Source organism: Furipterus horrens, unplaced genomic scaffold (assembly GCF_987537825.1).
Source record: "Furipterus horrens unplaced genomic scaffold, mFurHor1.1.pri manual_scaffold_9, whole genome shotgun sequence".
Taxonomy (NCBI): Eukaryota; Metazoa; Chordata; class Mammalia; order Chiroptera; family Furipteridae; genus Furipterus; species Furipterus horrens.
In genome coordinates, this window is record NW_028327179.1 from 8,137,885 (window position 1) to 8,164,113 (window position 26,229).

General features: G+C 40.0%; 1 protein-coding gene across 1 annotated transcript in view; it reads right to left on the minus strand.

The window, feature by feature from the left end:
* The window catches only part of BBS9 (Bardet-Biedl syndrome 9), a 343,600-nt gene that overhangs the window by 258,237 nt on the left and 59,134 nt on the right, over nucleotides 1-26,229 (minus strand). The window contains exons 6-7 of the mRNA XM_090287031.1: nucleotides 7,937-8,111; nucleotides 1,317-1,401 (exon numbers count right to left, since the gene is read on the minus strand). Coding sequence (XP_090143157.1) covers nucleotides 1,317-1,401; nucleotides 7,937-8,111 — 260 coding nt within the window. The remainder of the gene's footprint in view (nucleotides 1-1,316; nucleotides 1,402-7,936; nucleotides 8,112-26,229) is intronic.

The following is a 26,229-nucleotide window of genomic DNA, read 5'->3' on the forward strand; positions in this document are numbered from 1 at the left end:
TAAGACCGAAAACCATAAAACTACTAGAAGAAAATATAGGCCGTAAATTCTCTGACATTGCTTTTAGTAACACTTTTTATGATATATCTCCTCAGGCAAGGGAAACAAAAGAAAAAATAAACAAATGGGACTACATCATACTACAATGGTTTTGCACAGCAAAGGAAACCATCTACAAAACAAAAAGACAGCCTACTGAATGGGAGAAGATATTTGCCATCGGTACATTCAAAAAGGAGTTAAAAATCCAAATTTTACAAAGAATTCATACAGCTTAACACCAAAAAAAAAGAAAAGAAAAACACAAAGGATCCACTTAAACAATGGGCAGAGAACCTGAATAGACATTTCCCCAAGAAGACATACAGATGGCCAACAGACATATGAAAAGATGCTCACATCATTAATCATCATGGAAATGAAAATTAAAATCCCCATGAGATACCATCTCACACCTGTCAGGACGGCTATCACCAATAAATCACAAGAAAACAATTGTTAGTGAGGATGTGGAGATAAGGGAACCCTTGTGCACTGTTGGTGGGATTGCAGATTGGTGCAGCCACTGGGGAAACAGTATAGAGGGTCCTTAAAAAATTAAAATAAGCTACCTTATGACCCAGTAATTCTATTTCTGGGTATTTATCTGAAAAAAGTCCAAAACACTAATGTGAAAAGATTTATGCACCCCTATGTTCATTACAGAATTATTTACAATAGCCAAGATATGGAAGCAACCTAAGTGCCCATTAACAGAAGACTGGATAAAGAAGATGTGGAACAGATATACAACGGAATATTAGCCATAATAAAGAATGAAATCGTCCCATTTGTGACAACATAGATGGACCTAGAGGGTATTACACTAAGTGAAATTAGTCAGAGAAAGACAAGTGTCATATGATTTCACTTATATGTGCTATCTAAAGAACAAAAGAAACAAAACAAACAGACTCACAGATACTGACGGTTGCCAGATGGGAAGGAGGTAGGGGACTGGGTGGAAGGGATTAAGAACTACAAATTGGTGGTTACAAAATAGTCACAGGGATGTAAAGTATAAGATAGGAAATCTGGTCAATAATATTGTCAGAACTGTATATGGTGCCAGGTGGGTGCTAGACTTGTCAGGGGGATCACTTTGTAAATTATACAACTGTCTAACTACTATGCTGTACACTTGGAACTAATATAAAATAATCTTGAATGTCAACAGTCATTGAAAAAATTTTTAATTTAAAAATAGAAAATAAATTAATAATAAAATAAATGTAACATTACTGAAATTTTTATATATTAAAAAAATATTGTCTTACAACAAGTCTTTTTCCAGAACCAAGTTTCTGCTGTTCGGTCTCCTGTCTTTTATCTGCATCTGTTGCAAAAGCAAGTACTTGATACCTGTATAAAAGATAAGGAATAATTAAAAGTGACTTTATAGTTAAAAAGTGTGTGTTATTTTAAATTTCAAAAGCATATAATCTCAATAAAACTCATCAAGAAAATAAAGCACTTAATCTACGAACTTTATGAACCACTTTTACCTTGGTTTTAGAAACTGTAAAATTTAGGATTGAATTCTTATGGAATGATACTCTGATATAAGTCTATGTAAAACTGTCATGATCAAGAAATTATAACCGTATGTCCAAAAATTCAATACTGAGAAAATAGTTCTACCAACTATCAAAACGTTTCCATTAAAATTTTATGTGACAAATAGCAATACTCAAGAAACCCCTAGTACTAAAACACCAAACAGGCAGAAAGTGTAAAGAATGCAAAGCAACCAGATATACCAATAATTATTAATACATAATCTATGGAGTCCAGAAGACCTGAGTTTAAGCCCTAGCTAAATCACTTACTAGTTGAGTGAATTTTGGAAAACTAAAAGCTCTGTGTCTTATCTCCCCCATGTATAAAATAGGAATAATAATCTCTAACTCAAGCACTGTTAAAAGAATTTTAAAATAATGTAGTGTCTAGTACAGTATCTGGTATATATTAGGTGCTCAAACTTTCATTGATTAACAGCCAGATAAAGGTTTCTATAAGGAGAGATCAATAACCTAGTAGTTTATCTGGTATGTAGTAAGTTCTCAATAATGAACAGAGTTACTTTCTATAAGCACTTTACAGCTTTTATTTCAATAATAACATTTAGCTCAAATCATTCTTTAAAATAATTGTAAATAGCATTCACTCTAGAAATGATTAATTTAGCCAGAAAGTTTCAATTTGCTTGTGCACCATTAATTGATGGTATATTAGAGTAATAGTCCTACTCTAAATGAAGAAACTTCAGGCTCATAGATTCCTTTCCCTCCTACTGAATCAAAACTCTTTGCTTTGTTCTTCCATAGCTAAGAGGAAAATCGGTAAAAGCTGTAATCAGATACCTCATGTTATCTAAGAAAAAGATGTCTGACCGTGTAAACATCTGGGACCTGAATGGAGGCGACGTGGGATACCTAATTGGGCACCAAAATGTGCACTGGTATTCAAATATCATACACGAGCCCTTAAACCACCCTACCTCAGTCAGGAACGCGTCATTTGTAAAAAGCCTCCAATTTCGGTTGAAGGCAGAATTACTATGCGTGTAGAAAGATGTTGCATATACAGGTAAGTGTGACTTAGAACGCACAGGGCACACAGCAGGGGTGCACGCAGAACCAAGGGGACACAGTGGCAGAGACAGATGGTGAAGTGGAAGAATATATATGTCCTTGGTGCAGGCTCCGGAGGAGAAAGCTACATTCTAAAGAGCAAGTGAAAGCCCATCGTGCTGGTAAAGGGGAAAGGGACTCCGTCACAGCCAATAGCACGTGCAAAGGCACGCGGCGGTGAAAGGCATGGAAGGCCGTGACAGGAGTTCAGGAGACATGCGTGGCAGGGAGGCCTGAGTCACGGGAAAGGAGACCAACGGGGAGGGGCGTGAAGGGTGCAGCCTTGTAAAACCACGCGGAAAAAACCCCCATCAGCTGCAGCAGACGTCCCCACACCAACTGAGACTTTCAAAAGGCCTGCGTCTCCAAAAGTGCCAAATAATTAGACTTCACATCCCAACCTCCAGATAGAACTGTTTCACTCATCCGAGATCACGGGAAGAGAAACAGCGTGCCCTGGTGACTCGAACATGAGCCCAGAGCCGGTCCCGCTACAGATCTAACCTTCGCAATTAATGGCATAGGTGGGGAATCTCCTGCAGACGCCAACCTCCTAGAGGAGGAGATGGGTATTAACGAGATCGTTGCAAAAACCCGAAGCTTCTGAGTTGTTTGAAGCTTTTACATAACTACAAAGAGTTATTATTTCACCTGAGAAAGAAGTGAGCCCCTAAAGTGGCCCCATTAGCATCAAAACAGCAAGCAGAGACACAGCCCAAACTGACTCCTGGCTTCCAAATCCAGATCGTTTCTCTTCCCGGAAGACGCCCCGAAAGAGCACTTCATTACTAAGCCCAGCAGACAGTAAATGTCAAAGGTGACAAACTTCCCACGGCACCTATGCATGCATGGTCCTTCCTCAGACCCCCTTCACTCTGACCAATAACGTACACGGTAACCTATTCCCCCAGCCAAAGAGCTCCAAGCACACTTGGACGTCCTGAAATAAAGCAAACCCCTGAGGTTTTTTCTTACCAGGCACGTGTTCGACAATAATATTAAAGAGCAAGGTTCCCCTGCTGAGACTGCTGAGGGACAAGCTGGCCCCACGGACCAGGGCTCCGTGAAAGAGTGCCATACGCGTTTCTCAGAACAGAGCGGCGGGAATCACGGACACAGCAGGTCCGGGTGATGGCGGGGCTACGTGGCCCCATGAGCACAAATGCTTAATGGGGCCCGTGCAGCAGCAATGACAAACTCAACCACGTAATTTAGTGCTCTTCTGGACCACGTCGTAAAAACGGCAACAAGGAACTAAAATATGGGTTGAGGTGTCACAGAGCGCGAAAGTGAACCCTCCAAAGTCACTTATTTTCTGATGAAACACAGATAGCCCCTCAAAGGATAACAGGGCATTCTGGAACCTTGTCGTTTAAACTCAGGGAACTCTCCTGGAGATGGAAGCTCTGGATACAGAGCCTTACACTGTCCCTTTTCAACTACAGCTAAAACATTCCTGATGATGCCCGAGAGAATCATTTTCACTGAAAGAAGCCAGTAACAAAACAGAAACATTCCTTACAAGCTTCTCACTCTTGCACCTACTTTCAGCCGGGGACAGTGCTGGCCGCTTTAGGGAACACAAAACCCCTGCCACCAAGGATCATTTAACTCCGTCAAGAAGAAGCAGCAGCAAATACGTAATATCAATGAAAGCATGACCAGAACTCGTGGCAAGCGTGAAAACTACTCTGAATTGAGAAGGAGGAGATGTTACGTGGACCCAGGTCACAGAAGAACTGAAGGGGCACAGGGAGGCTTCCAGACATGATTTCACGTGCAGAGAAGGAAGGAAGAGCATTTCAGACAGAGTACAGCTTGCGCAAGAGAGGAGAGAGGAAAGCCCTGGACATGTATGCGGAGCCCCAAGTATTTCAATTTGACAAGAGACTACCTAAGACTGGTGCAGAACATATTCTTTCTTTTTAAATATTGCCAATTAAATTCAACAAATGTATTTTTTAAATATGAATTTAAAGCCTGGTATCTACTTACAATGCCCTAGAGCCACCGTAGGGCTGCAGGGAAAGTGTAGGGCACAGAGGAGAAAAATAAAACTCACGACACATGCGTACACCTCTTCAGGGAGCCTCCCTACATCCGACTCTTCCTTTAAGGTGGCCCCTGCAGGCCTCCTCAGCCCCCTGTGCACAGTTCTGCTATGGCCGGTGTCACAATGAACTGAAACCACCGACTGATTTGCTACCTCCCCCACTTGCGTACACACAGCTTGGGGACAAGAGACAGGTCTTACTTAACTTGGCGTTTCCTGTACTTTGCACAGTGCGTGGCACAGAGAACCCTCTTGAAACATATTTTCCGAATGAAGCACTGAACAAATAAACCACATTACTCCACCAGTGAACAGATATTTAAGACAGAGTCTGCTCTCAGGAACCTGATCATGCAAGACCTCCTCTGGAACACAGCAGCACAATACAAGAAGGCAATAGACGATTCTACGCAAAAATCACTGTTTTAGGCAAAAAAAAAAAACATATCTAGGAGAGGAAAAGGGGGAAACAGTTGAACCAGTTAACTTTCAAAGTCTACTCCAAACTTGAAAGTCAACATAACAGAGATAAATTGGGACTGGATTATAAAGAGCACTAAATGTCAATATAAGAGAGTTTTTTTGTTTGTTTGTTTTAATGGGAAACAAAAATTCTGGCTTAGAGAGGTGTTTTGGAAAGATAGCTCTAGCCCTGGCTGATGCGGCGCAGTCGGTTGGAGTGTCATCCCACAGCCAAAAGGTTGTGGGTTCGATTCTCGGTCAGGGCACATGCCTGGGTCGCAGGTTTGATTCTCCATCCAGGCATATATGGCAAGCAACCAATCGATGTTTCTCTCTCACATCGATGTTTCTCTCTTTCCCTCCCTCTCTCTCTAAAAACAATGAAAAAATGTCCTCAGATAAGGATAATAAAAAAAAATTTAAAGTAGCTATAAAAAGGACTCTAAAATCTAGAGATGAGAAAACCAGAAATCCAAGTAAAAAGATAAAGGCCTTAATGCCAAGAGGGAAAAAAAAAAGGTAGAAGGTCAGGATTTACTGACTAAATAACTCTGACAAGGAAAGAAAAAGAGAATAAAAAGTGATCCTAAGTTTTGATAAACTTGGCCAAGAGCAGACCGGTACCTAAGCTACTACCCCTTCCAAAAAAGGCAAACAATTCTCTCACTTCAAAAGAAAAACAACTCTCAACACGTGTCGCTGAATTAGCCTCCTACCTGGAATGTGTGTTTGCAATGACCATTTCTGGGACTTTTCCCAAAATTACTAAATCAAAATCCAGAATGTTGGAGATTGGGAATCTGCAGATGAGCATTTGAAAATGGGCTTCCTGCACTGAAGTCTGAGACCCACGGCCTTTCCTGGTTCCTATCTGAACATAACCGAGCTTGTTTTAAAGTAATTAAACATCCATATCAAAAATGAAAATGAAATCTGTCTGAAAAGCCTTTTATACTGATTACCTTCTACTACCTGATTATAAATATATTTAGTGAAGCCTCAAAAGGACCTACAGTCTTCGTGCTTTCTCCCATCCTAAATTGCACCCACGATTATCATTTAATTTTATCTATTAAACTTGAAAGCATATATAAATACAACATACTATTTAATGTTAAAACCCTCTTGATTGTCATCAGTTCCCAAAAACCATATATCCCACGCAATTTCACCATCATAAAAGACACACATAAAGGATAAAGTGGTGAATTCTTTAGTCCCAGATGCAGAGGAATTTAAGACATTGGTATGCTGAATCCCCGCAGTTAAAGCACTGTGAGCTTCTGTGGGATTAAATCTACGCATGAAGGGGACCGGCACATCGCTGACTCATCCAGTCGCTGCTGGAGTTGTTACCAAGTTAATTCCTATGCACATACTTCAAAGAGCAGGTCGGGGAGCGTTCCAATCGCTGTACTGCGACCCCTGCCAGTCTCCTCACTACTTGGCAAGAGTCGGGGCACAGCACTGGGCGGAGAGCTGCAAAGCAGATCTCCTCGATATTCCTGAGGTTGTGACCAGCTTGAATGCATTATGCAGGTACTTTTCCCAACCTCTCCAGATAACGCGCATATTTTATTTATTACCAGTAGCAATGCCCCAATTCACTCTCCTTTGGACAGGAGCCACAGGAGCGATGGCAGGAGCGTGACATAATGATACACGACCTCCCCCAGTTAACTCCTCCGTCACAAACACGTGCCTGTGTTCAGGGTTTGGGATCCTAGGTGCCCTGACAGTAATTCACAAAGGCTAGATTGCCACGTACGAAGGGGAAACTGCATTACCTTGCTAGAGGCACACTATTGAAACTTGGAGACAAAAATGTACAGCTGTTGCCTGATGAATTTATATTTTCTTCCTGCCTTGGGAAAAACACGCGGCCAAAAATAATACCCAAAAGCTATAATGAAGTGTCGCTTGGACGTTTAGAGTTCTCACCGTTGCCATCAGTAAGATAACAACAAAAACGTTACCGAAGATACTCTGAGTCTCCAAGTCTATTTCTTTTCCCAGCATGGATTTCCTTCTTTCCCCCATGCTCCCTTCCAACATAAAACACAGCCTCCGAAGCTTAACTTTTACTGAAATGCAGCTGATAGAGGAGACAAAGTCACCAAAATCAATAAGGATTTCCAGCAAAAAGTGTAAGATGCTTTCACAGGGTCAGTTTTATACTTCCCTTCTATTATAATCGTTCTTGTATAAACATTCATAACAATACTTGTATATCTTGCTAGCATGCTTCCTATGTACACATACGTTCTCTTTTTGTTATAAAATAATTCCATATATGTATCTTTATATCGGGCTTCTTTTCACTGACACTGTGTTTTATTATTTGTAATTCAGGGAACAGTCCCAATAATTATTGAGCATTTTCTATAGTGTGGCAACTTGCCATAGATTCAATCCTTGTAACAAAAAAGAAACTTGTCAAATAGCCGTTCTTAGCCCCTTTAGAGCCAGGACAAGGACACAGACCACCGAACAGCGGGGAGTGGCAAAATCACGACTCCAGTCCAGGTCTGTCTCTCTGCAAACCCCCTCCTCTCAGCCTCTGCATTAACTGCCTTTCAGATATTTCACTGTACGTAAATGACACCTCTACGTCACCACAATTACATTATATTAAAAGAAAAATAGGCTCTTCTTCAGTTGCAATATTGAAGCTCTTTGTGGAAAAAAAACTAATCAGCAACATACGCACTGAAAACCATGACTTCAAAGACCGGACATCCAAACTTACTTGTAACTTTCCACTTGTCGGCAGGAAGAGACGGTCATGAAGGAATCTGTTCGGCAACTGTAGGCAAGAGGGCCAGGCAGAAGTGAACCGGGGAGAAACCTCCCAAACGCATAGCTCTCCTGCTCAAACACCATCAGCATCCCATCCATTGACTGGATACAAATTAAATCTCGACCTGAAGAAGAATCAGAGGAAATTAGGGGACCTATTCATAAATATTTATCACTATCCACCACAAATATGTCACAGTTTATTTTTTCCCCCCAAGGGGGAAAATGAGCAGGTCAAACTTTAAAACATATATACATTAAATTGTATATATACATTTCCCAATTTTTAAAGGATTCAGTTGTCCATATTTTAAATACATTTATTTTTATTTACTAAATGTTAAAATCTCTAGCTCAAGATAATCCCTAACAATGACGACTCTTTGTAAGATATCATTTTCCCCCAAATCAGAAATACAACTGCTCTGCACTTAGACACTAGTCTAACACAGCACCTAATCCACAGACACGGATTAGGCACCAGTTTTATACACATCACCGTGTTAAGCACTGTTGGGACTGAAAAATACATAAACTGGAAAATACTAATCACTGATTGCCCTAAACAATAGATTGATTTTGAAGTGTCTTCTACGATCAGTCTACAAAAATTAACTGCAAAATTCACAGTTCTTAAAAATATCCTGAGAGGACGATAATGATGATGATTTCTAGGATGCTGTAGTATCCCTGATCTGAGAAAGATCTCGCAGCTGTAACTTCTCATGTTCTGGAGATTATATAGGGAGGAACTATGTCAGAGAACAATTAAGCAATTCACTAAGGGAATAAATAAAAGACCAGTCTCCTATTAAATTTGCCAGCACTAACTCATACTTATTGTACACAGGAAGTCCTGTAGAACTATTCCATATTACCCTGCATATAAGTGCCAATATACTACACTTAGATTTTGAAATTTAAAGAAGACTTTGGTCAAATAAAATTAAATTGCATAGAAGTGGATAATATTCTAAGTATTGTATCTGACTATGGACACACGGGCAATTTCTAAAAAAGAAAATGTCTTGCCAAAGGAGTTTTTTAAAAAAGAAAACTAAGATTTGGGGATGTTTATTACTGCAACATACTCTACCCCATCTGGATTATTCAATAGTTCTGTCATCTGAGAGATGCTCCAGGTGGAATCTTGTGTTAGCGTTAAGAACATTCACGAAACACAGACCTAAACCACGCTGGGGTCTCCTTAGAGAGCAAAGGATTCTTCCTATTAAAGCTGTTTTGAGGTGTATTCTCTCAATACTCATTCTTTTATGATGCATTGTAGGCCTTGTCATCGCTCTTTTAAGCTTTTTAAAATCTAATATTTTTCTACTATGCTTATTAGAGGTTTCCCGAAAAGCTATGAGTTTGTATGCATGCTGTACAAATGTATTCTAGAAATCAATTCAGGCCATGGGAACTTTATCTATTGAGAATTTAACTACTTAGCAATCCCACCTGTCTGCACCCAGCAAAAATGAAAAAGTATAAAAATGCCTCTAAGTCATCATCAAAAAAGGGGCTGCAAAATCTTTGTAATGAAAACCATGCAAACTTTTTACAAGTAGATCCGCAAGCCTCCCTCAGGGCCTCAATTCTTACGGTAATTTCGGTGTTAACCATGCAGTTCTCTCAGACAGGTTACTGACATTCCAGGGGCTTCGGCCTCATTGGGAAAATGACTACATTGCTGTAAGAGTTCCCAGGTTAGAGATAAGATGCCAAAGTCCCGAACACCACCGTACAGCCCACGTAAACCACACAATCACACCATTATTATGATGGGTACTGTCACCTGCTTTCCGAGCCCAGAGGGAAAAAATAGAAAAGTGTGACGACACTGACAGCCGTTAGCAACGATAGCAAAGATGACAACATCTATAAAATAATTAAAAAAAAAAAAAGATCCTGGGCTCAGCATAGGAACAATTATAAGCCCTGTATAGCTCAAGAGAGAAATGTCATATTGTAATGGATTCAGGGTAATTAGATGAATTGAACATCATTTGGAAAAGCTCGGTCATTTGCACAAAAAGAACATGTGGCAGAGATGCTCATTGCTGCCCCGAGAATGCGTCTTCCTTCTGGTACCTGAATCTGCACTAGACACCTGGCCGTCCAGAACAAAGCCGGCACCTCCAGGCCTCTGATACAGAAACGTCATAGGATCACGTTCTTGCCGATGGGACAGGAGCAGAGGCAAGACAGACGACATCCAGACAGGCCCGTGAAAGGGCTGAGCACGCACCCCCCTCCCCTCCTCCCAGCAGGGGGGCAGCACTGAAACAGCTAGCCTGGCCTCAGAAATGGAAGCCACGTATTGAGTGTAACAGAGCTCCCATACCAGCCCTGGGCCACTTTATCTCCAGGTGGTTAAATATGACAGAAATAAATATCTTCCTCATGCAAGCCATCATTAAATTGGGTTTTCGTTAAAGTAATCAAATCAGTTATTTAACACAGAATGTATCTGAGCCTAAAGTCCATTGAGCATTGCTAAATCTTGGGATTTAGTTTCACTTGATTAGATCCTTACACCAAAAAAAAAAAAAAAAGAATAAGAAGGTGATATTGGGACAACTGCAGAAACTGGAATATGACTACATGTTAGATAACATAAGAATTAGTGTTAATTTTCTTAAGCGTATTCATGGAATTATAATTACATAAGAGAACGCTCTTCCTGAGTGATGTACAGCAGTCCTTCTCTATATTGCGGTTCACTTATCGCGGCCTCACTGTATCGCGGGATTTTTAAAATATTATATTTAATTATTTGTCGCGGATTTTTCGCTATATCGCGGGGTTTTGCGGTACTGTAAATACTAAACTAAATGTAAGGTTCCTACTTCGCAGATTTTCACCTATCGCGTGGGGATCTAGAACGTAATAGCTGCGATAAGTGAGGGATCACTGCATTCTGTTCTATTTGTGGGTGAACTGGCACAGGGTCTGTAACTTATTTTAAAATGGTTCATTAAGAAAATGTGTATATACACACATATATACATTTACAATTGTTGACTCTAGATGGTGGAAATATGTGTTCATGTTACTTTTTCTGATATTTAAATTTTTCATACTAAAAATGTAGACCAATAAAATAGTGTTTAAATAGATGTCTTTCGTATACAAATGTAGTTTTTGAACGCTCAAGGGGGAACTGAGTACTAGTGAACTGAGCAAGACCTCGGAGAGCAATAAATTTAGTTTTAATAAGTCAAGAATCAAAGAGACAGAGAAATTCGATCAATAAAATACTTAGGCAATGGCCTGGGCCTTTGGGGAAGGATATCACTAAAGCCAAATACACTCTTGATATCTGTGTTGTTACAGAATGGGAGATAAGAGTGCGTGTATTTCCAAGCAGCATTTTAATATGTTTAATATCATTGGACCACAAATCTTCAGACTCCCAAACAACTCAAAGGGTGGCTCCCAGAGCACCAGCCTCAGCTTCGTGTAGAAACTTCTTAGAAATGCAAATTCTAAAAAGAAAAGAAGAGAAAAGAAATGCAGATTCTAGAGAACCACTCTACATCTACTGAATCAGAAACTCTGGTGTGAGGACCAGCAATGGTAGATCTGAACAAGCCCCAGAGGCCACCTGCTGCTTGCTCATGAGACCCAGCGCCTTCCGGTGGAAGACGGAGTTAGAGCATAAAGAAAACTTGAGCCCCAGAGAAAGCCTGGCTCCTTAGCATGGTCTCTGAGGTCCTATTTCTGAAACCCTAGCAGGCTAGAGGAGAGGACTTAAAAGTGGAATGTCCATGTGGGCTGCCTCTAGAATCAGATGGTCTCAGTCTGAGTCCAGCCCCACCGATTACTAGCTGTGAGCTTGGGATCAAACTTCTTAGCCCACAAGACAACATCCCTACGCTAGCGGCTGTGAGGATTAAATGAAATAATGTATGGGAACTAGGTCCAACAGACGGTAAATACAGCATCACATTATTACTTTATAATTACGTTCTACGTTTCGTATTACATGTAGAACTAATGCTTCCCTGCTTGCCGTTTCCCACGCGCACTGGGACACGGCGGGCTTCCCTGCTTTTGCTTGTGTTACTACCTTTCCCCGAAGGCTCTTTCGCTGTTCTTCCCCAGGTCTGGCAAACATTTGCTGACTGCCTCCCAGCCCCCCATCCCCGTCTCCACTCGTCTTTGGCGATGAGGTCTGAATGAGACTGATTTTATTCTGCACTTGAGGGTAGGCCCTGACTCACGGAAGCCAGTTAGCATCTCACTAGTCATTGTGACTGGTTCAGGGACAGGTGTAATTTACAGCCAGGGAGAGAAACGACAGCCCTAGGTTGAGCTGGAACTGGAGAAAAACACTCGCGCCCCTTGGGGAGGAGCGTGGGAGGAGGGGCTGGTGCGGAATCACTGAGGAGAGGCCACTTGACTGCACAGGGACACAGTGAAGACAGAGCCACAGGAGACACTGCCGAGCCAGCGCCTCCAGCCTCCCCTGGAGGCGATCCTACCTGTGAACTCTGCAGGCCATAAATTCCCATAAACGGTGAAGTTTCTTTGAGTTGGGTCCCTGTCCCCAAATGAAGCGGATCATCCCATTTGTCCTTGGAGAGACATCACAGCCTGAGGTTCATGTCTTCCTCGAAGTCTCCTCTTGCCCCCTCAACGACCCCCCACCTGTGATCCCACAGTTCCCCCCATGAGTAATGAACGATTGGAATGACCAGTTTCCGTGTCTCTCCCTCACAGGCAGGAACCCACTCTTGCTCATCACTGTAAACCCAACAACTGTAAAATGCCTGGCACGCCAGGGATATACTAGTAAATGTCTGTTGAGCTGAAGTAAGCTGGACAAAATAATTTATTCATCTGCCACTCCATTGGCTGAGATTTTATTCTATGTGTTTCACATACTGCATTTGAAGTAAATGAAAAAGATTTTATTTATTACAATCCTGGCTGCTGACATTTGGAAAAAATGTAGGGATCGATCCAAAACATTACTCAAGAATAAATAAATAAATAAATCCTTCAAATGGCTGTTTGGAAGCCACCTCCGAATACATACCAGAGGCTCCCCTTACGGATAATGGGAACAGAAAAAACAGTCCAGAGAAACCATGAAAGTCTTGTAGTTCTGATAGAACGGAGCCAACAGGAAGCCTTCATAAAAGTGATGGGATTTCAGGAGCTATTGAAGTGACCTAGCCGTGAACCATACTTAGCGATACCTTCCCACATGCTCAGCCATACATCAGAAGCTATAAGAAATGCAGAACAACAGCAGTAATAACTGCTACTGCCATTTCCTGAGCACCTGTCTTTGAGCTAAACATTGATCCAGCCTCTTAGCTATACAATCTTTAGTAACTCTAAAAGGTGGACAATTGTCCCAATGCACACGTAAGAAGACTAAAACCCACCAAGCTTAAGTGATTTGCCCAATGCCGAAAAAGTCAGAAAATAACAGCGCAAGTACCCCCATCAGAATCTCTCTGGCTCCATTACACCATGCATGTTCCCTGGGAGGCTCCTTTATACCACACTAAATCCATTTTAAAAAATAACACGAGTTAACATAGATGATCTAAATGAGGTGAAACAGACTAAGGACCACAGAAAATCAAAGAGCTTAATGACAGTGAACTTCCTGGGGAAGGTTTCGTGATAGAGGCAGGATGTATCCTACTCTGAGAAGGACAGGTAGGGTGAATCGGGGTCCAAGGTAAAAGTAGAGGAATTTTCTAGGAGAGAAAAGGAACATATTAGAAAAACACGCAGAGGCAGTTAGACTTGATCCAATGACCGGATCAAGTTTTACCAACAGGGCATGAAATATAAAAGCAACCGATGGAAAAGATGACAACATCTCAATGATTCTTCCTCAAAAAGTATGCCTATACCGTACAGAGAAAAATCTCTCAACACTGAAATGATTGGGAAGGTTAGCGATCTCATCCGAATTTTAAATCTGGATGTTTAACTCATTGGTTAAGACCGAACTGAGAGAAAAACAACCGTCCGTTTTGATTTGCAAGATCTCAGAACAGTTCGAGAAAGGACCTCCCAAAAGCATTTTGAAAGGATTTTGGAAATCCGTATTTTTCATTTTCAAAGGCACAGGAAAATTGCTGTGTCTGTGGGGCTGAGGGGTGAAGGCAGGGAAGTTCCATTACAGCAGCCTCATGAAATGAATATTTATTAAATAGTGTCTCATTTCCTGGTGTTAAAACATCATGTAGCCGAAGCTTTAACATGATGCATAAACTGGTGATCAATTACCTGTTGGACTGACTGCTAGATTAACAGTTTTCTCTACTAAATTAGAGTCTATTCACTAAAATGGTGTGTAGGAGGGAGAGAGAGAGGAGAGGGAGAGAGAGAGAGGGAGAGGGAGAGAGAGAGAGAGGGAGAGAGGGGGGGAGAGAGAGAGGGAGAGAGAGGGGGGGAGAGAGAGAGGGAGAGAGAGAGGGAGAGAGGGAGAGAGAGACAGAGAGACAGAGAGACAGAGAGAGTGTGTGTGTGTGTGCGTGTGCGTGTGCGCACGTGTGTGTTCATGCCCAGAAGTTCTTTCTCCCGTGCACGGCCCAGAGCATTTTCCATCACTCATGACTATCGCAACAACTGCCCGTGGAGGTTCGGTCCTGGATACCATTTCCTGCAGGCCCCCGCTGTCTTTTCCTTCCCGTGGTTTTGATGCAGCAGAGTAAGCAGAGCGGCGTACATCAAAGAAGACGACCATTACTCGGCGTGCTACATGTTTTCTGACTCTCTCTGTGCTCATATTTCTTTTTCACAATGAGTAAAAACACAAGTGAAGAAATGCAAACGTGACCTGTGGCCAAGCATATATTGCCGTTCAGCATGCAGCTGTCAAAAATACTTGGTCTTTCTCCAAGTCTGAAGAACACATGAAAAACAGCTGTATAGGTAGTCAGCAAGGCAGACAGGAAGCACCGGGAGAGCGATGCTGAAGAACAGAAGAGTCCAAAAGTCTGTGGAACTTCCGCTGGTTGTACACACGCTCGGAAAAAATGTTTGTTGTTGTTGTTACAGAAAAACCGAAACACTAACTCATTAATCTTTATTGCAAACCTAACTCACAAATGATACAACATGTTTGCTGTGAGCAAGGACATAAAAATGTTCAGAGTGGGATTTCAACACATCCTTACTTAAAAACAAATGGTAGATGTATTTCTAGAGTTTTCAGGGTTGTAAATCTGCCATTAAATAGCATTTTTGCACTTTTTCACTCATATCATACAAATAAAACTACCACCACTGTTTTGAGATGTATGCTACAATTTGGTTATGCTTAATAATTAATAATTAGTAATTAATTGAATAAAAATAGCTAACTTCTTTCCTATGATTCTCTTCCTCATATTCTATTTTAGCTGAGCATTCTAAAAGTAATTAGTGTCTGGTAATAATGCCATATTCAAGTAGACTCTAAGCTTAGTTATAAATAAATAAATAACCTTTAAAGCCCTAAGCAACGTAAATCAATAAATAGAATACATGTGTTGAGCTAAATAGCTCATATTTTAAAATATTACCCAGGAAAAATTACACAAATTCTCAACTATTATTCAAGTGTTACCCCGAGAAATAACTTCATGAAAGTAATTACTTTAAGACTCAAGAAAATAAAAATGGGGTCTACGTACTAACTCTTCCTGTGAACTTGCCTCTTGACATTTTAATGTGCCTCATTTTCATAGGAACTTTAATAGCCCTACAAAGACCACTAGTGTGCGTTCCACCAAGCTATTTATCACAGTCTTTCCCCCTAAACTGTGAACAAGGTCAATAACATATTATAAAGAAATTACAACCGTTCGTTAACTTAGCATTATAAGTGATGGATTCAATACGAAAACTATCTCATCACTTGCATCCACAAAAATATTGGATTACTTTGGGAGATGCAAATATCATGAAAGGCTTGATAAGATTCCCTGGATCTCACATTCACTCAGCAAATGCCACAAGCATTCTTTGTACACCTACTATGTGCTAGGAGAGACACAGTTGCTACCCTCAGAAATATTAGTGACTGTCCTAGTTAATCCACTCGATACGGCAACGATGTAAGAACAGAGGCATATTCAAATAGTTTAAAAGGTTATGGGAGCAGGATGAACAGTGTCTGGAAGAATCTAGAAGCAAGAACATAGATATAACACTTGGGTCTTACAGACTGAGAAAGAGTTGGCCCATCAGAGAAGCAGAGGGCCTGTGCACAGAGAGCCGTGTTCAGAAAGGAGGGTCTGAGGCCAGTGAACTACGGGGGAGCAGGCCGGGGAGGAAGGCACAGCTGGTGAAGAGGCAGCCTGCCCCTCAGAACCCACGACAAAGCCACAGCCTGCGACCAGATCTGCCACTTTCTCACTTCAGTCCCGAATGCGCAAGCAGGCTCCTCAGCCGCAGAGAAGTGTTGTGCGGAGATTACGTGACGCCGCTACGATAAGATACAATAAAAATATACATTACTGCCCTGGCTAGCGCGGCTCAGTGGATTGAGCACTGGCATGTGGACCAAAGGGTCGCAGGTTTGATTCCCAGCCAGGGCACGTGCCTGGCTTGCGGGCCAGGTCCCCAGTTGGGGAAGCATGAGAGGCAACCACGCAGTGATGTTTCTCTCCCTCTTTTTCTCTCTCCCTTCCCCTCTCTCTAAAAATAAATAAATAAACTCTTTAAAAAAAAATACTACATTACTGCTCGGCACCTGATGAACATTGAATAAACAATAAGTAAATGACATCACTGGATTACCCTATTGCCTACAAACCAAATAAGGCTGAAAACTTAAAATAGAGGGAGTAAAATCCTTCCAATCGAAAAAGGCAAAATTTAACGTGAGAAGAAGCACAGACACAATCAGAAACTCACCCTTTTTGCCAAAGCAAAGGGTTTTTAAGATGTTCAGAACTATGTTTTAAAAATCTCTCAAAACCTAGGTCTGTGTCAACTGCTGGCTAGTCAAGATGATGTTCTGCCTATTTTAAATTCACTTTCCTCAAAACGACAATTTCCCCGTGAGAACTACCGAAATCTCTAAAGCAGTGTGTATCTAGCAAGTGTCCCAACAAGCCCTGCCTGGGAAGGAGCTGGCTCCGCCCCCGCGCCCTCCCCCCGCACACACATCTCCACATTCCTCCCCCATCCCCACGTTCACGCGTGCTTTTTGCAGGGTGACCCCGAGGGACAGAAGAGAGACCGGGCAGATGACGTCACACAGAAGGGCCCATCGCTTATCAGCAGCCTTCCTCTCTCCTACCTCATTCGAAGGAAAATGTCTTCAAGGGTGAATATAATGTTGGGAATATCATTTTGTTTTTAAAAACTTGTTTCAAAGTAAGGTAAGTTCCTCAACGTAATAACCAGCTGGGATAAGAAAGCCAGAGACCACCCTCGAGAAATATTAAAAAACAGAAAAATGCTTAAATACCTCTTCATTGTGTACAAATAGTCTTCATTTGCAATATTATCAGTCCCATGAAGCAAGAGCTCCAAAAGCTAAATATTTGCTTTTTATATACTGTTCACTCTCTTAATCCTAAAATCATCAGTTTCTCAAAAGAAGGAGCAAGAAAAAAAAACACCGAACTCACTGTAACCAATTAGATTCAGTTGTGAAAAAAATAACTAAAGCCAGGAAATCCTCATCTGAGGGTCAACTTTATCTAAACCCATACCGTTTTGAAAGGTAAATCAAAATGAGTCGGGGGCAATGACAAAGGCGGCTTTGAACTTCCTCCACCGTCGGTTCATATCACAAAGTTCAATGTGCCATTCAACCATTGTTTGGTCTATTAAATTTCCTAGGATTCTTCTAAAGAGACAGTTAATATACCATTTCTTTAATAAAAGTCATAAAAACAAATAAAACAAAGTAAACATCTTAACGTATAGATGAAACCTTGTTATCAACACACTCAAACGCTTCAAAGGTACCTCCGTGTCTCCAGAAATAAGTACAAATGCATAAGCCGGATATGCGAAGACTCTTCAATGAGTCTGCAGAACGAACTCTGACGGCTGCCCCTCACCTGGTCCCAACCACCAGATACTTCTGGTAACAGGAGGCCTATCTGCCCGTATGCACTGGTTAGTCTGGTTCAGTTCACGTCAGGCGCCATTCCCCACCTTAGCCTCACAAATCCATCCACACAGCCCTAACCCCCACCAGGTCCAGTCCCCACACTCCAAACCGTTCTCCAGGCCACTGTAGACATAAACAATCCACTCCCCCTGTATTCTTTCTGAGTACATTCTGCATCGCTCCCCACTGGCGCTCACAATATTTTTTCCTAGGGATACAGCCAAATGTGGCATATCTCAACATCCACAATTGAAAGATCAATTCCTTGAAGGTAAGTCTACTTTTGTTGTCTGACTCACAGCACCGAGTACAGTCCCTTACATGTCAGTGCTACAAAAATATCTTTTCGTGTCAACTAAACCCTCAAAATGTAAAAAAATCATGTCAAACTGTATTAGTAAGACGCTAATGATCAAGTGGCCAACGTATTTGACTATATCACCGTATTCACATGGAAACCCCTTGAGATCTGGCACCCCCACACCTGCAATAGTCTCTGGTATATAGTTGAGCTTAATAACTATCTGTTGAATGGATGAATGGAGAGCATCACAGTAAAAATGATATGGTAAAGGCCCTGAAATGATTCGTTTTTAATATCTGACACTTAACAATTGGAATTCAAAACTATTTGAGGGCTTAGTTCTATGACAAAAGACAAAGTGCTCATTGTATGCCCAATGTTAGCTACACTAAGAAATATTAAGGAGAGAGAGGAAAGGTCAAGGATAACTCTGCTCTTAAGGAAGATAAGGCCTAATGGAAAGACACAGGAAATAAAGGGGAGGTGCAGGAGGACCCCAACAGGAAAATATATAAATGAGTGGGGAAACCACGCAATCATAAGAGTAAATTGTGGACACCATAAGAGGGAACCAAAGGAGTCAACTGATCTTTAGACCCTTCAGTGTTATATAAAACTCTCCCTTCAAAAACATACACAGGATAAACTTTAAAGTATGAGTAATTATTACAGCCCTGGCTACAAAGTCTTCTTCTGGGTGATATGAAACAAGGAATTATTACCAGAGGGAAAAAGTACCCCAAAAAGGGTACTGAACAGGATACTCTCTGGCTGCTCCCTATTCCCAGAGCCAGATGGTGTGTCACAAAAGAACAAACTGAGCACATACGGAAAAGTTGCAAATGCAGGTGAAAGGATTAATATGTAGCGGAAAGAACAATGATTTTGAATCAGATGATAAGATAAGATGATATGAGTTTGAATCCTGACTCTGACACATCCCAGATGTGTGACTTTACCTACTGGACTTAATTTCATTCAGTCTCTTCCTTCAAGTGCAAAATACACCTTACCACAACCGCTATACCCCACTGGGGTGCTGTGAAGATTCAAAAAGGGGACATATGCAAACTACAAAGTCTAGTATCTGGAACATGACAGAAATATATGCCAATCCTAATCCCAAATTTAACATATTTAAGAAAAACAATCAACTCGACTTTCCCTGGTACCTACACTTATCTTGGATATCAGATCATTTGACCATCAGCTCTCACTCTTTAGGTATAAAAGAGCAGAAAACATCTCGGGAAAGTTAGGACAAAAAGTGACCAGAAGTTGGAAATGGTTCAGTTCAGAAATTCCAACCTTTATTTGCTCAAGTATTTGCTAAAGCAGTGATTCCCAGGCTCTTGAATTTCACTGATCTATAAAATTTCAGAAATTCCTGGGGAACATCATAGGGTTGTGAACCTTGTGAATTGCCCAATCAGGGATGTTTTTTAAAAATAACAAAGAGACTATCATCACCAACTTTTTGCAAAAGCAATATCACACACACACACACACACACACACACACACACATACACATCGAAAGTCGAAAATTTTAACACTAAGTAAATCCTTTAATTAAGCAAAATTTAGCTTCAAGAAAAAATAAGTACATTAGCTAATTTTATTTTCATTATCTTAAGACCATTCAAAACTTGAACAGGGAAAGGCATTTGAGAACCACTGTCAGCCCAGCATTAGCCACTTTCAAAGGACACCGCATCCAGCACGTAAGAACCGCTGTGACGAAGAACTCAGGCAAAAAAGGTTTTCCTTTATAGGAACAAAGAAAAAGCCGGTTCCAAACCTTTTCTAACCTGCGTGAGTAAACAAGCATTTTCCATAAATGCTTTGGCTCCTTACAAACTCACCACTGACAGGCGTCTGAGCCCAGAAAGTGAGGCAAAGGCTCCCTCTGCTGACAAGGAGACAAGGACTCTCATCCTATCAAAAGGCAACTGACCTGAAAAACGTCCACAACGCTGGCTGGGTAGTCCCTGTGCTTTTACGGTCCCCTGTGCAGACGAGTGTTGCTGTTCGCCCCGAAACACTGGAAAATGGCTCCATCTGATACTAATGGGAAAGACACGTACAACACAGTAACACTCCGAGTATAATTCAATAAATCTTTCTCAGCCAGCTTTCACATTTCTTGGTTTCTGCTGTAGGCACTCAAGGCTAACCGAGCTACAATGGCATACACAGAGGAAATGAAAGAAGGCGAAAAAATTGAGGCACATTTCAAGAGGTTATGTGGAACACAGGTAGCAATCGATGGATGCACCGATGTCCAGGTCTCGTGGGATTCATGGAAGCAAATTAAAGACTTCGAGATTAACGATGATCGTTGCCAAGCACTGGCCCACACATTACTGGCACATTCGGTGCTAGCAACTGTTCTGTAACTTGTCAAGGTTCTCAGCCAATGCGGAGAAACGTAAGGCTCAGCAAAGTTTGGTGACTTGATAAGGACACACGACTGATTAGGTAGCACAGTCAGCTCAACCCTTCGAATCTCTGGTCCAAGCCTTCTCTCCAACTGAAAGTGTGGGGAAGGTGGGTACCCTCATGACATCATCTCTAAACCTCGTGCTGATTTCAAAGTTAGCATGGCCTAGCATCACAACCGGACTTCATATGTTTGTAGGTATCATCAGATTTAAATATAAAATGTTACACATTTCACTTCAGCAGATAAAACGATATAGCTGCTGGTGAATTCTTTGCTATAATTTACTTATTCTAGTCTTAACTCCAAAAGAACTGCTTACAAAAGTAAATAAAATTAAACAAATATTAAAAATAAGTAGATGAGGAGAATAGCAAATAAACCCTGATTTTCCCATTAAAATTATCAAGCAAAATGGTAGTTTAAAGCATTATTTTTAAGTATGTTAACATGCTACCCCCAAAAAAGGAAATAAGCCAAACACTGAGTGAAAGCAGGACCCACAAAGGTAAACAGAGCCCCTGGGGCATTTTCCTAAAACTAGTCCCCTTCAGCGTCAGTTGTCCCGGTCTCAGATGACAGACAGTAAAGGAGAGAAGCCTTGGAGCCCACTCCGGGGAATCTAACGGATCCTGCACCTTACCTCCTCCTCCTCCAGTACAAAGCTAAGACTACAAAGGGCTCTAGCCTCGGTGTAAGGAGAACTTAGAAGCAGCATCCTGCCTCCAGCTCAAGGAAAAGCGAAATAAAATGCACATCTCAAAACTTGAAACCAGATGAAGGGGGGAAATCTCTCCTACGAATTGACAAATACCAAGCTGATCTTAATGTGGGTTTTCAGACCAGATTCAATCTGCAACTTTACTATAAAGAGATTCTGGGTTAAAAGGACCACTAAGCACCTGACAAAAGAAAATGCAAGTCTTTGAAGGAATATACAAATCACCCGCATTGATAAAGTTCCAAGGGACATGGCCTCGCAGGCAAAATCACAACATACAAGGAATTAGGGCATTTTGAGCACAAGACAGCAAAAATAATAGAGCGCAGAATCAGAACTGCAAAGACGTCATATACTGAATTATCAAGAAGGAATACAAAAATACTATATTTTATGTTTAAAGAAACAAAAACAGGTATTAAAAATATGATCAAGAGACTTAATCAATGGCCAAGCAGATTTTTAAGGACCAAATCAACTTTGATAAGTTAAAAATGTAATAATTAGACTTAGCAAAGTTAACAAAACTCTAAAAGTAGTTTCAGTAGAAATTAGTCTGTCAATAGCAGTGACTTAGGAAATGGAAATTAAACCTAAGGAAATAATCTAGGATGTATATGAAGAGGACACATAGAGAGAGAAAATACAAGTGAAGACACATAACCATTACAGTGAGATAGTCTAACATGTATCAATTTGGATTTTCATTAGGGGATAATAGAGGGAATATGGAAGACATAATATTCAAGGAAATAATGGCTGAGTATTTGAAGGGTTCCAATTCTAAGATCCAGCTTTAAGCCAAATGAATTCCAAGTAGGATACATGAAAGTACATTTGCCCTTAGATACCCAATAAAGAAACTGAGAAACACCAAAGAATCTCTTAAAAGCAATAGGGGAAAAAATGATCAATGAGCAGAAGAATAACAGCGAGACTGAAAGCTGACTTCTTAACACACATGGGAGCAGAATGTTACCTTTTGTGTGGGAGGAAAAATAACTCAGTGTAGCATTCTATACCATCTTCTCTCCATCCCCCAACCCCCCCCCCAATACTTTTAATGTAATGGAACAAAGATTTCATTCACAGTAGCAACCAAAGCAATTAAGTTCTGAACACACTAACTCTAACTTGACTTTCAGATCTTAACTTCCTTAGGAAGGTCAAGTGAGGCAAAGCCAAGTTAAGCAATATATCCTTAAAATATACGCTCAGTAACATGGCATTTTCCCATTGAATTGTATGGGTTCTTTATATACTTGGAATATTAACCCCTTATCAGATATATGATTTGCAGATATTTTCTCCCATTCCATAGGGTGCCTTTTCATTTTGTTGATCGTTTCCTTTGCTGTACAGAAGCTTTTTGGTTTGATGTAGTCCTACTCAGTTAATCTGGGTTTTTTTTTTATATAGGCAGTGATTATTTTTAAGGTCACAAATAATCTCATAAATACATTTTTGCTATACAGTATTCCCTCACTTATTGTGGGTATTACGTTCTAGATGCCCTCCCCCCCACCGTGATAGGTGAAAATCTGTGAAGTAGGAACCTTACATTTATTTTAGTATTTATATATATCTTAAGGCTTTATAAACCCTTCCCACACACTTATAAACCTTTCCCACTCCCTTATTAACCTTTCCCACTCCTTTAACCTTTTACATGCTTTTATAAACACTACTTATGTTCTTAAATGTATTCTACACTCTTAAACCTACGTAACTTTAACAATATACATATACAGTACCGCAAAATCCCGCAATAAAGCGAAAAATCCGTGATAAATAATTAAATATAATACTTTTTAAAATCCCACGATAAGTGAACTGCGATATAGAGAGGGACTGCTGTACTGACTGTGATAATACCGTTCAAGCGAAGGTCCCATTTCGGCCCCACCCCATCCCACTTCTCCTTCCAAAGAGTTTAACAAAAATATAACAGAAAGAATAAAGCTGGATGGTCATCCTTTGATCAGTAAGAAAAATATATACTACCTACTCCTTGCTACTCTTATTATGCTCACTTTTGATCATCAGGCAACTTTGCTTTGAATATAAAATTTCTATTATTTCTATTTCCCCTTTTTATGGTGCTAATTGCTCATTTCTTTTTCCTTTCCGATATTAATGTGAGGTACAATATTTGAAAATTGCTAGAAGAGTATATCCTAAGGAAAAAAAAGACATTTTTTTTTAGTATCTATATATGAAATGATGAATGTGAAGTTAATGTGGTAATCATTTCACAATGTCAGATAATTTATGCTACACATCTTAAACTTTACAGTGTCGTATGTCACTTGTTCATTTTTGCTTTCATTGCTTTTTTTTGCCTTTGATGTCAAATCCAAAAAAAATTATTGCCAAGACTGATGTCAAGGAGCTTACCCCCTATGTCTTCTTCTAGGAGTTTTATGGTTTCAGGTCTTACATTCAAGTCTTTAATCTCTTTGGAGTTGATTTTGTATATGGCATAAGATAGGAGTCCAAGTTTCCTTCTTTTGCATGTGGCAGTCCAGCTCTTCCAATACCATTTGTTGAAAAGGCTATCTTTTCCCTGTCATATATTCTTGGCACCTGCGTGACAAATTAATTTCTGGGCTCTCTATCCTGTTTCGCCAATACCAGATCGTTTTGATTACTATAGATATAGTATGACACCACAGTGTGATGCCTCTAGCTTTGTTCTTCTTTCTCTTTTTCCTTTTTATTAAATTTATTGGGGTGACACTGGTTAACAAACTATACAGGTTTTAGGGGGAAATGGAGGGGGATGGTATAGGAATTAAGAAACATCGTAGGAGGGAATGGAATAGACAGAGAGAGGTTGAGAAGAACTATATGCACAACCAATGGGCATGGACTAAAAGGGGGGGACAAGGGGAGAGAGGGGGGCCACCGGGTGGAGGGGAGCAGAGGGAAGGGAAATTAGAACAAATGTAACACTGTAATCAATGAAACACATTTTAAAAAAATAAATAAATAAAAATAAAACTATACAGGTTTTAGGTGCACAGCTCTATAACGCATCATCTGTCCACTGTACTGTGTGTTCACCTCCCCCCCAAGCCAAGTCTCCGTCCATCACCATGTAACCCTTATATCCTCCTCCACCTGCTCTTTCTAAAGAGTGCTGTGGCTACTTAAGTTCATTTGTGGTTCCATACAAATTTCAGGCTTGCTATGGACTTCTTAAGAGCAAAATATTAGAAACAATTCCACCAACAGGGGTGTATCATAGAATTTTCTACAATCATTTAAAATTATATTGCAGTAAAATATTTCTTGATTTGGTAAATAAATGCTCATATTGTTAAATGAGAAAAAGGTCTTAAAAGAGTAAATACCATATGAATCAAGTTTTATGGCATAAAAAGTCAGAATAAAAAGATAACATAAATATACTAAAATCGTTATGATGACCAGTTAGTTCTCAGTGGCGACAGTAGAGATTATTTTTATTTCCCTTCTCACATGAACCTCATTTAAATTTTTAAAATAAACATGTTACTTAAATTTTTTTAAAAAAACTACTTGGAGAGGTAAGAATTCATCACATTCCCCACCACTCCTGAAACTCAGACTCCACTGGTGACTGGCTCTGCCATGGAGTATGAAGTAAAGAAAAATATTTAAAGCATTAAATATATCAATAGAAGTTAATTATGGTGTATATGTATATATAAAACACAAATTCTATGCCATTAAAAATGAAATAGATATATATTTATTGGCATGAAAAGACAGTCATAATATATGTGGCAAAAAAGCCAAAAACAAAGAGCAGAACTCATTTTGTTTAAAGCATATCTGTGTATAGAAATAAATATATAAAAGTGAATTCATAATCGCAGTTAGTCATAAAACAGTAACCCCCTCATGTAATTGTTTTTATTCATTTGACTATATTCTCTAATTTATAAAGTCAACATAGTAGCAGTGTTATAAGGAAAAATACTCCTTACAGCAATTTCATTATACAATAAAAGCTATATAAAGTTTATGTATACATAATTTTTAATACAGTTTCTAGCCACACTGAGTAAGTGAAAAATATAAATTTCTTACATATCATATATACAGGGGTTGGCAAAAATCAGTTTACAGTTGTGGGTAAATGAAACAGAGTTTATTCTTGTGTATTTTTTTTTTAATTATATAAACCTACTTTTTCCCCAATGTGTGTATGAATATATCTATATCTAAATATATATACATACACAGATACATAGGTATATAGGTATCTATAGATATCTATACATATAGATATTTATACATATATAGATATATACAGAGAGAGTGAGAAAATAGCCATGTATTTCAGGTAAAGGTCATTGAGTCTGCATTACCCAGGTAAGCACCTCCCCTTTTCCACTCCACTTCCTGTATGTGTACACACAACCTCAATTAGTTTGTATATGTCAGTGTACAAATATTTCCATCTTCAGTCATACGTATAACTTTACAAGTCCAATCAATTTTGTTAAAGACAAAAAACGTTGCCAGTAAAGCCAAGAACTTAGTTTAATATCATTCCAACAGAAGCTGCTGTATTTAATGCACCTTTATTTAAAAAAAAAAACACCATAAAACAAGCATTATAATGAAAGCAAATGTCACAAAACTATTTAAAAATGATGACTTTCAACCTTTTTTACACACAATAGGCAGTCCACA